Raw genomic sequence first — 12,363 nt, 5'->3', positions numbered from 1 at the left:
AATCGAAATTGTGTTCAGGTTGTACCGCTTGTTGTTCGGCAACGATTTACGACCTCTCTCACCCGTGGTTCAGGAAGAAGCTACAAAGGACGTGGAGCGAAACGTTGGACATCGTGCGGAAGAACACGTGGTACAGCCCGAAACCACATTACAGCACAACTGTGAAACCCTACGCAGCAGTAAAACCAGAGGGCTGCATTTAAGGTAGGTCATGGGGTGGGAGAGACTCGGGACAGGTTACGATAACGACACTGGCTGGAATCAAACTTGGGTCACTGGGATCATCTCTGTTTGTATGCGCACACGCACGGACGTGTAAACAAGATCCGAAGGAAGCACACGAATAACACAGATGAATGAGGAAGCACGCAAGACATAACTGTGCATAGGCTGACCGATGCTAAACATTTACTCTGCCATAATACAAACACAATCATAATAATGATAGCGGTAGATTTAAATACATTAAGTTTGTGTATTTTATAGAACAAATACGTACACGGATCACACGCGCGGCACTCTCGCACACGCACAAAAAAACACATTAACAGAGGAGAATAGAAGAAGCACACTTGCCACATGCACTCTTTTTTTCTTCCCCAAATGCTGTCAGTGAGATTAAACAAACCAGATGCTGTTGTGGCGTAGCTAAGAGCAGCACAGAGCAGTTAAATTACTGAAGCCAGACACACCGCAGCCGATTCCATTCCTGGGCAAAGTGGACATGTGCCAGGACTCCCAACTTAATTTCATTAGTTAAATAAAACTGTGTTCCTCTTCTCCCTTGCATACTTTAAAATCATCAACACCAGTCATGCAGACCTCCCTCAGCCATTCATTTTAATCAAGGGGGTGGAAGTCAGCTTTACCATATTTCACCACGCTGGTCGGTGCGACTCGGGGAAGGCTGGTGCCGAGGATTGGTTCAGACATCGTTCAAGAATCAAACTCGGGTTTTTGCGGGTTCATAGCGCAGCGCGCCGACCATTACGCCAACCGTGTTTTTTTTGGTATAATTTCCTGAAAGCGTTGGGTAGAAGTAGAACATTGAGATGATGCGAACCCGTCGAACCGCCGAAGCCGTTTGGCAGGCCGACGTGCAAGTAAACAAGGCATCGAGATCTCCCTTTGCATGAGAGATCTGTGGTCTCCATGAGCTATTTCCCGACGGTTCTTAGTCATCAGCACTGAGGTGGGAGACCGGGGGCAAGGGAGGTTGACAAAAGACATCTGTCCGAATCCATCCCCGTGTGTTGTTTGAGCGAACGTTTAATCAAAGCATTGTTAGTCATTCCAGATGATCGAATAGCAAAATACTTGTAAAAAGGGATGCTAATGTAATTTATTTTGGTACAAAGCCTTTTTTCGACATTCAAACCACAATGCGTGTCTCGTGAGCGTACTAGTTCAATGCTATTGTAACTGCGAGCAAGTGCAATACTATTACTGTCCCATTACGGAGGTTTGAAATGTGTTGCCCATTCCATTTACATGAATAAAATATTTTTTTTATTAAAATTACCAGCATAAGCTGGCACACCTTTCCACCACACAGCTCTGTCACACGAAAACAAAAAAGCCACATAGGCGTGGGCCATATTAACATCACATGCTAATTTAAGTAAGTGCTATTTGTTTGCCAGCTTTACAGAAAGCCCAGGGGGCGCATACAATCATTTGACAGACCCGAAACAGCCCCTGCCACCGTCTCGGAAGAAAACCACATGTTGCTAGCGTGACACGACTTTTAATTTAATTCCAGCAGACTTCAGGGGGAATGCACGGTTGGGAAGAAGCTCCTCTACTTAGTATTCATGGGGGGAGGGGAGGGGGGGGCTTGTGGGAGTAATTCTATCTACAATCCATTCCCAATGTGGTGATTTTTTTTCTTTTTCTGCCTCCATTTCCAAAACGGGGCAGTCGTTCTATTTACCGAAAGGGTTTTCATTTCGATGGGAAGCGAGCGGGCTGCACGAGACTGACCGCCGTCGGCTTCTTTCTGATGAAGGTCACGGACGAGAGTGACCAACACCATCCACACCTTGACCTTGCTCTTCCCAAACCCAATCAGACGCATTAAACGGTAAAATGGTGCCACAATATTATTGGTTTTTTACCCTTCTATCTGGCAACAAAACTGACACCTTTTTACACGGAGTCATGTTTGCATAGACCGCAATACCTGCAGTCATAAATACAAACAAAAGACATAACTCTGACAATGTATGCACTGTCCTTGAAGTTGATTGATTGGCATCATCTGGTCCAACCCATGTGAGACTAGGCTCTAAGGAAAGCTGTCTCGGGTGTGGACCAATCAACTTCAAGGACAGTGCATACATTATCAGAGTTATGTCTTTTGTTTGTATTTATGACTGCAGGTATTGCGGTCTATGCAAACATGACTCCGTGTAAAAAGGTGTCAGTTTTGTTGCCAGATAGAAGGGTAAAAAACCAATTATCATATTTTTACTGGCAAATGAGGTTCCCATAGTGTGCCACTATCTCGCGGGGAGCGCCGTTGCCGCTGTTTGCCAGCGCCCTTCCTCCTTGACGAACCTGGCAATGGCCGCGTTCGATTCCCGCCCACGGATGTAACTAACCAGTCCTGGTCATCCGCTAGGTTGACTCGGCCTCAAGTGAGTCCTTTGGTACAGTGTGTAAACATCGGCACTGGTGACCAGGGGTAGTGAGCTCCACCTCATCGTGTGCCTTAATAGGTGCTCGCTAACAGAATGCACCCCAACAGGGCTATGCAGTCAGTTCTGCTATAACGTGTCTTGTTTTCATAACGTGAATTTGATATAACGCGATGAATGTATTAGGAAGAATTTTTTTTTAAACGCGGATGCGGATTGGATATAATGCGATTGAGTGAACAAATCTACGTTGCGCGAGTAGGAATAAGCATATTCTTGGTTCTTTCGGTAAAGTCACGTAGAAGGGAAACAATAACATAATAAAAATAAAACGGCGTGAGAATTATTTTATTATGTTTTATTTTTATTCTTTTATTATTTCCCTTCTACGTGACTTTACCGAAAGAAGCAAGAAGATGAATCCCTGCAGTCACGAAAGCTTTAAATCGAAATTTAGGAATAAGCAGTTTTTACGGCTGCCTTGGCTTAGCATGACACAAGGCACTGGGATGCTGCTGGATGCTTCGAGATGCTACCCACGTGCCTCAGTCTTTGTTCAGCCTGCGTAAGCATCTCATGTGTTATCGCGCACTGCGCTTTACCCTACATTACATATTATCTATAACGCGCTTTATAATAATGCAACTACCACGTTATAGGAGAACACGACTGCAATACCCAATAAGGGGGGATCTGTGTGTTCGTGTGTACACACAAAGAACAAATGAAGAAATAACAAGTACTCTGCAATATTATCCCGTTCGGTCGTGTGCGATGACAGGTTGTTAAAAATTGACAGCCGAAGCCGGCCCGAGCTTTAGTTCATCTCAGCACAGAAAATGATTACGAGGTGTTGGCCGCACAGTTCCCTGGCGCACCCTCACAGCCTAAAGAGGGGGTTCGCTAGATACCAGGGGAGCAAGGGTTCAACCCTGCCTCCTTCACACCCCCACATATCCCACAAACCCCCCCCCCCGGCCAATTTGATGAATAGTCGCGGTTCAGGGTCATGATTCAATTCAATAATTAATAGCACAGGTACGTCTAACATCGACGCACACCTCGGGTGGCTTTCAGGGTGGCGTTAACCCAGAGCATACAACGTATACAAAAGAAATAGATAAATTCTTGCACACGTGATTTGGTGCATGGGTTGTGAATTTAATAAATTATATATAAACTTACTAAGTGATGTATTGTTAAACCGTGACTGGATGGACTATAACACAAAGCTAAAGACCTGCGGCCTTGTGTGTACAGAAACCTGCGTTTGAGCATGTTGTGTATGGGCAACGATGACACAAGTGCTTGCAGACACAAAGATACGCCGTATAGCCCACAGAGATTTTTTGGGGAAAGTGCTGTTTGTCTCCCTAGTGCAGACGTTTATATACAAAGCAGGCATTGATTTAAGAGCGAGTTTATGGAGCGGAGGTCCAAAACCAGTTCAGATATTGCTCGTCATTGATATTAGCTGTGGATAATACAAGTATTCTTGGTTCTGTCGGTAAAGTCACGTAGAAGGGAAACAATAAAATAATACAAATATAAAACAATAAAATTCTCACGACGTTTCGACTGCAACACAAGCAATCATCATCAGGTGTGAAATCCACAGCAAGAATTTATTTTTTCAAATTTTTTGCTGTGGATTTCACACCTGATGATGATTGTTTGTGTTGCAGTCGAATTTTTTTTTTTTTAATTTTTTGCTGTGGATTTCACACCTGATGATGATTGCTTGTGTAGCAGTCGAAACGTCGTGAGAATTTTATCGTTTTATATTTTTATTATTTTATTGTTTCCCTTCTACGTGACTTTACCGAAAGAACCAAGAATATGAATCCCTGCAGTCACGAAAGCTTTAAATCAAGAGAATAAAAGTGCTTTGGGTTAGATCGCTTAAATATAAATGTGTCGTAAACCCGTCATTACTCGACACAGCCAACCAGTAAGGTTTGTCACTTGGCACGTTTTGCTTACGTGACAAACCTTACTGGTTGGCTGTGTCGGGTGATGGCGGGTTAACGACACATTTATATTTCGATTTAAAGATTTCGCGACTGCAGGGATTCATCTTCTTGGTTCTTTCGGTAAAGTCACGTAGAAGGGAAGTAATAAAATAATAAAAATAAAACATAATAAAATAATTCTCACGACGTTTCGGCCACAACGCAAGCAGCCGTCCTCAGGTGAAACCAGGTCTGTCGAGGCGACAGCATCTGAATTAATTCATGAATGAATTCAGACGTGAGAATAATTTTATTATTTTTTATTTTTATTATTTTATTACTTCCCTTCTACGTGACTTTACCGAAAGAACCAAGAAGATGGACACATTTATACTCACGCGATCTAACCCAAAAAAACCTTTATTACGAATAATATTGGTCGCGAAAGCCTACTACGTGTCAAACTGATGTGAGCTGTGGCTAAGAATCGACCTGATGACGGAGACTTGTGTTGCCTCCGAAACGTCGTGATTTTTTATTATTATTACTTTTATTAATTTTAATTTCATTTTTTACCTACGTGACTTTACCGAAAAAACTAAGAGTATGAATCCTTGCAGTCACGAAAGCTTCAAATCTAGAGCTAAGAATCGACCTCAGTCCACTGGGTGTGTAGCTCGTTAGGCCAACGGCAACCCACACAAATGTACGCGCACAGCCGCACACCCCTGCAACGCACCCTGGTGCGAATACAGACTCACACACACTGATAAATAGCAAATCACATTTCGGACATTTGACCGATTGGTCTATATTAGTCATCACTTTTTGGCACTCTATCACCTCTCCTGTGAGAGGTTGGGATCTTGCCCTGGGATGTGACTTGGTGGACTAATTGCCGATACTGGTGTGAGCAGCTAAGCGCTAGGCCCTTGTCTGTTTATACCTTTTGTTTTTATACCATATCTTGATTTGTTAATTAATTAAAAATTTCTGAGGGTTGCATTTACTTAATAATTGCTATCAATAGGATTAAGCCGTGAATATGATTCTGCATATAATTATTGTACAGCGTTGTGAAATGCAATTATAGCATGAATAACCCGATGTAAAACTGAAATTATTATAATAATTGTTATCGTAAAGGTTGAAGATCGTGACGGCATAGGCGTTGGGGCAGTTGGCTAGCTCGGCCGATTACTGAGGGTATTCTCTGTGTCCGTGTGCCTTCAAACCTGTGTGTGTCTCCAAGTGACAGTTATCTGAACTGGTCCTGGGCCTCCCCTAGGCCGACTCAGCCTCAAATGAGTACCTGGTGCGGTGTATAAAACATCGCCACTGGGGAGATAAAAGCGGCCGGGCGTGGTGCTGGCCACACACTCCCTCGTGTGCCGTGTCGGCCTTCATAGGTGCTCGCGAAACAGGACTTTCCCTAACAGTATGTTATCACTATAGGGGGGATCTTTGTTTTTGTGTCTATGACTGCGCGTGTGCGCGCGCGTGCGTGCGTGTGTGCGTGTGCGCGTGTGCGTGCGTGTGCACGCGCGTGTGTGCACTCACGTCTTCGTAAAGGTCGAAGAACGTGGCGACCAAGGCGTTGGGCAGCCGGGTCAGCTCAGGAAGGTCCCACAGGGGCTGCAGCATCCGCCCTGCAGCGCTGCAGCTTGGCTCCGTGCAGGGCACGTTCTCCAGCAGAAACGCGGTCCGTGAGCTGCAGCACATTGCACGTGCGGAGGCACGAGCGGACACAAGCGCAAGACACAACAAAGATCCCTCGAATAAATTTCGATTTAAAGCTTTCGTGACTGCAGGGATTCATCTTCTTGATTTTTTTCGGTGAAGTCACGTAGAAGGGAAATAATAAAATAATAAAAAGAAAACATAATAAAATATTTTATAAAAAGAAAACATAGTAAAATATTTTATTAAAAAATATTTTATTATGTTTTATTTTTATTATTGTATTATTTCCCTTCTACGTGACTTTACCGAAAGAACCAAGAAGATGAATCGCTCGAATAGCCATACGCAACACTGCTGCCAGTGAGCGAGTAGGAAAACCGCCTTTGCTTTCCGAGCGTTGATGCTTACACGCTGCACCGGGTACTCGTTTGAGAATGATTGAGGACTGGTTCAGTTGTCACTCGCCGCTGATGTTGGCCGTGCTCAGGAATCGCTGGGGTCTCCGGGTTTCGTTGCGCAGTGGCAGATGCAACAACTCTGCTCCTCCCCATCACAAACACAAAGAATACCCCGTGTAGCCTCCATAGATCATTGGGGGAAGTGCTTTCACCAACCACCGGTTAATGTGCACAGTGCTGATATTTACACACTGCACCAGGAACTCATATATGGCCGGAGGACAGGTTTAAATAACACGTCACTGAAACTATCCTTGGCTGTGAATCGACTTCAGGTCACCAGATTCGGACACTGCGGTTATCCCCGACTGTGACACCGTCACTGCTCAAAAAAGACACACACACAGGCACACAAAATGCCATCCTGTTTGACCATTCAAAAGTACCGTAGGCAAGCACCCATTAGGAACCGCATGGCATCCTGTACATGGGAGAATAAGTGCAAGGAACTATTTACAGTCTAATATGAAGGCTTTTGCGGCCATAAATATAAATGTGAGATCGCATTAATATAAACGTGGCTGTCACCTGATAAGGATGGTTGTAATTACCGGTGAAATGTCGAATTCGAATTGTAAACGTTGGGGGTTTACTCTCCAACACACCGGTGTGCTGTACAAGTAACGAATTGGCACGTTCTGTTTACGTGACAACTCTTACTAATTGGCTGTGTCGGGTGGTGGCGGGTTTAACGACACATTTATATTTACGCGACCTAACCCCAAAAAAAACTCTATTACGGATAACAATTCCAAGTAACAATTACTTCTCAAGAATTGGCGCTGGATAAGCTGCACAATAACCTTACTCTGTTGACAGTAGAGAGTGGTACCGGTGTAAACATCTCTACGTACAGACATAAAAATTGCCACCTTTGTGCATCCCTGAGATGTAAAACCAGCTTGCTCTGCTCTGCTCGCGCACAGGAGGCACGCAAGCTCGCAGAGCCATAGGTGCATGATTGAGTGATGTGCTAGCGCATGCACAGAAACGCAACAAGTACTTTCTTCTCGAGACGACGAAATCACCTTTTTCCCATGTAATTGCATTCAAAGGTTGAGGGTGCGTTTCGTTCACCGGTGTGTGTGTGTGTATTTGTGTGAGACCAAATTTGGTTAACTTTATTGACTCTGGGCGCAGATTTTTGATGCGTCTTATTTTCCAGAGCATTTTATAACCCGGAGAATATGGTACGACAAGGGTGGGCAGTGTCTTCCTTTACTGAAGGCCCAAAAAGGAAGTTTCAAATGCCTTTGGCAGGCAACCCACACGTTAACGCACACTTTGAGTGAGATAGATTTGACCATGTTGAGTGACCTACATAGAGACCTCAAAGACGTGCACATAGACCACCTTTAATCTCATACACGACATCAAATGACTTTTAAAATTATAAATTTACATAAAGACGCAGAAGTGAGTTACAAAGGCTAGGCTTTTAAAATTTCCCAAGGATTTTGCACAATTTCCCAATGAGTCTCGCAATGTTGCTGGGAAAAAAAATTATTACATGTTTTGTAGAAATATGGCTTAATCACATTTTATGTTTTGCCTATGAACACATTTTTTTGAATGAACTTAAAAAAGAAAACGTCATTATGACCAGAGGCAAATCACTTCAAAGTTCTCCCCCATTTATCAAAGCTCTGTATGTTGTTGGAATGTGATTTAATTTTACCTTCATATTAAAGTCAGCTCTTATTGTTTTGATTTTTAGTGGAAGTAAATTCACAGTCCGCTTGCTCAGCATCAATGGAATTAAAAAAAAAGATCATACACGGACATATGCAAGCAAATAAAATATGCCTCGTATAGCTTTTGACAGACTTGAAGGAAGTGCTGTTAGTGAGCACCAATGCGCATCAAGACGGTACCCTTAAATACACCACGCCCGGCCACCTCTGTCTCCCCAGTGCTGATGTTTACACACTACACCAGTTACACTTTTATTAAAGGCTGAGTCAACCGTGGAGAGGTCCTGGATTGCTTCAGATATTTGCCACTTGTTATTTGATGGTGTAGCGCGCTAACCGCTATGCTACCATTCTCCTAATTAAACATGCATATACTGGACTATATTATACAAAGATCCCCCGTATAGCCTTAACAGACTGTAGGGGCAAGTGCTGTTAGCGAGCACCTATGAAGGCCGGCACGGCACACGAGGGGGTGGGTGGCCAACACCACGCCGGGCCGCCTTTGTCTCCCTAGCGGCGATGTTTACACACCGCACCAGGTACTCATTTGAGGCTGAATCGACCTAGAGGAGGCCCAGGACCGGTTCAGATAATCCGTCACTGGTGTTTGCCGTGAGCGGGAATCGAACCCGGGTCGCCAGGTTCGTAGTGCAGCATGCTAACCGCTACTATATTACACACACACACACACGCATAAGTGCACTGAGAATAAATGACTCTGCATGAGGTATTACCATAACCTTTCCCTAGGCAAATATTACAATTGGAATGAGTGCCCAAAGTGCACAAAAGATAAAGTAATATATTTTTTTGTCATTTGATCTCGGCATACTTAATCAAGACCGTATAAATTTATATTTTCACAAATGCAGCCAATATAATGAAAAACAATTTAAGAATGCTAGCGCGTTTAAACACAGCAAAAGAGGTAAAGCCCACGAAGCTTCTCTTGCAAAATTAACATTTATATCAACGTTAATCAATTTTCAGATCCTTCCAAAAAGCTAAGAAAACGAACAAGCATGGAGATTCTAGATTTGAAGCTTTCGTGACTGCAAGGATTCATATTCTTAGGTTTTTTCGGTAAAGTCACGTAGGTAAAAAATTTAAATTAATAAAAGTAAAATAAAAATAAAATAAAAATCACGACGTTTCGGAGGCAACACAAGCTTCCGTCTTCAGGTGGAACCGTCACAGCACGACTGCTGCATCAAGTAAGAGAAATTCCAAGAAAACAGTCCTTGTATATATACTGGTTGAGGGTGGGAGCATCCATTGTGAGGTTCGGCATGGAGATGGCCAATTGGGTATAGGCTAGCATGAGAAAGCCAATCGGCATTCATATGTGATTGTCACCAGACCCTCATGTGAGCAAAACAAGTCTTTGTTTGGACTATTCTCAGCATTCATTAATCAGCAGAAAATGCTTTGTACCTTGACACCAGTGATAGAAGGGGCATTCTGTGATGACTAATGAGCCTTGCGTTTGTTTGTGGGTCTGTCTCAAGCGATACTTAAAAACAAATTCTTTTTTAGATCTCATTTAAATACAACTTAGTATGCATGTTTGGCTCCAGAGTCCCACGGCAATGACACATGCACTAGCTACACACGCACGCGCGCGCGCGCGTGAAACTCTCTCGCGAGACCATACCAATGACCCACTCTTACGTGGCATGAAAACACTGCAGCTCTGAGAGTAAAGTTAAGAAATGCCTTCAGACAAGCAATGTAATAACAATACAAAGGAATGGCCTCTCTGCCTCTTCCAGTTATGCCGTTGCTACGGCAAATGTGCGACGAAAGCCACCGCGTAGAAGCTTTGCCGTGAAAAGGCCACCCGTACTTTCAGTCTGATATTTTGGAGAGGCACGGCATTGTACGGAGCATAAAGCCACGGAGAGGGAATCAAAGCGGCTGGGTGGCTCAGGGCACAGCTAATGTTTGCGTGGGGAAATCATGCAAACACATCCCCCCGTTTTGGGTCTGTGCAGCAAGCTCTATATAAGAACGGGAGACACAGCAGAGCCTCACGATTCTGGCGAATTGCCCGATGATGCTGGATGCAATTACCAGCGAAACGTCGTACTCAAATTGTAAATGTTGTGGTTTCACGCTTCAACACACTGGTGGGCTAAAGCAGTGAACTATTTGTCTTTTGTCAACGTGACACTTTTTTACTGATTGGCCGTGTCGGGTGGTGGAGGGTTACGACACATTTATAAATAACGCGATCTAAACCCAAAAACGTTGATTATGAATAATATTGGTCGCGAAAGCCTGCTACGTGTTAAACTGAAGGTAGATGGTCTCTGCCCGATTGCCAATGATGGCACAAAAGACACCCGTGAAAAAAGTAAAAAAAATTGATACACACCAGACAAAAAAAAATTAACCCGTAAAAACAAAGTTTTTCACTATAAATCCTTTATATGCGTGGCATCGGTTTTATTTTATTATTCATTTCTGTTTTTCTTGAGTAAGAGTTTCATTTTATCACATTGGTATTTTAAATTAAATATGAATTTTTTTTCCCTAAAAAGTGGAAAATTGTTGAAAAAAATTTTCACGAAAATAAATTGTCACGCACAACGAGTCTGTGTGCAAAATGTCAGCTCGATTGGATCACGGGAAGTGGGTTAAAAAACGACCGAAAGATTTGCACGGTCGTAAGCGCGCAAGCAAGCAAGCAAGTGAACTTAATATAAAGGATTTTTAAAAAGGCAACTGATTTATTTAATAAAATGGCATTTAGGTGGTGCTCATCTCCTGTTTACAGTCCTGAAACCAGTGATGAAAATTCTGCAATCATATGGCATGGACAAGTCTATTCATAGAACCCCTCTTAATAAGGCGGTACTTATTTTTATCGATCCTGGAGAGATTATCGGCTGAGTCAACCCCCAACCAGACAAAGATCCCCCGTATAGCCTTAACAGACTGTGGAGAAAGTGTTGTTAGCGAGCACATATGAAGGCTGGCACGGCACACGAGGGGGTGGGTGGCCAGCATCACGCCCGGCTGCTTTGTCTCTGTAGCGGCGATTTTTACACACCGCACCAGGTACTCATTTTAGGCTTAGTCGACCTAGGGGATGCCCAGGACCGGTTCAGATAATTGTCAGAGGTGTTGGTCTCGAGCGGGAATCGAACTCGGGTCGCCAGGTTCGTCGCGCAGCATGCTAACAACTACACTACCCCCCCCTCCCCCCAATGAGAATAGATTTAACAAGATGCAAAGATGTGAATTGGATGTCCTAGAGATTTCACTCGGCCTTATGCCCACTAGGATTGAAATTTGCAACCTTGCGATTGCGAGTTGATCACTCTACCGCTGAACCAAACGGCCAGTTCCGTGCCAGCTCCGAGGATTATAATTGTGTTTGGTCAGAAAGATGTCTCGATTCCGTGACTTTCGTTTTCCAGGGCCAATCCCTCATGGTCGTTTGAGCTGTCAGTATTCTAGACAAGCAACAATTCACTTCCTGCAGTGATTTGATGAATTCAATCAAGTTTCTATAATTGTTTTCGTCCCATTTGTACTGCCTCACTTGTATTGCACGTCTTGTATGTTCTATTATACATGTGCTAACAGACTAGGAAGTAAATTCTAGCACATTTTAGAAAATTGATTCTCCCGTACACAATTCAACTAGAGGTTACAACCGGGTACCCGATACCCGTACCCTACCCGATACCGGTTACCCGTACCCGGCCGGGTACGGGTAACCGTTTCCGACCCTGGTGCGGCCGGGTACGGGTAGGCCGTGAGTCACTGGTGAGTAACCGTTTGTCACTAATTTTGGGTAGGGTACGGGTAGGGAACGGGTACCCGTACCACGGCTGGGTACGGGTACGGGTACCCATTTGCGACCCTGGTGCGGCCGGGTATGGGTACGGGTAAGGAATCAAAACCCGTTTGCGACCTCTGAATT

General features: G+C 43.9%; 1 protein-coding gene across 1 annotated transcript in view; it reads right to left on the bottom strand.

Annotated features, from left to right (window-relative positions):
- Positions 1 to 12,363, bottom strand: part of ITFG1 (integrin alpha FG-GAP repeat containing 1) — a 192,730-nt gene that overhangs the window by 77,306 nt on the left and 103,061 nt on the right. The window contains exon 11 of the mRNA XM_061548724.1: positions 6,152 to 6,302. Coding sequence (XP_061404708.1) covers positions 6,152 to 6,302 — 151 coding nt within the window. The remainder of the gene's footprint in view (positions 1 to 6,151; positions 6,303 to 12,363) is intronic.

This window comes from Lethenteron reissneri, chromosome 9, assembly GCF_015708825.2.
Source record: "Lethenteron reissneri isolate LAM-NWPU_2019-01 chromosome 9, ASM1570882v1, whole genome shotgun sequence".
Classification (NCBI taxonomy): Eukaryota; Metazoa; Chordata; class Hyperoartia; order Petromyzontiformes; family Petromyzontidae; genus Lethenteron; species Lethenteron reissneri.
The sequence above is the reverse complement of the archived record's forward strand: the minus strand, read 5'-3'. Positions and strand labels throughout refer to the sequence as shown.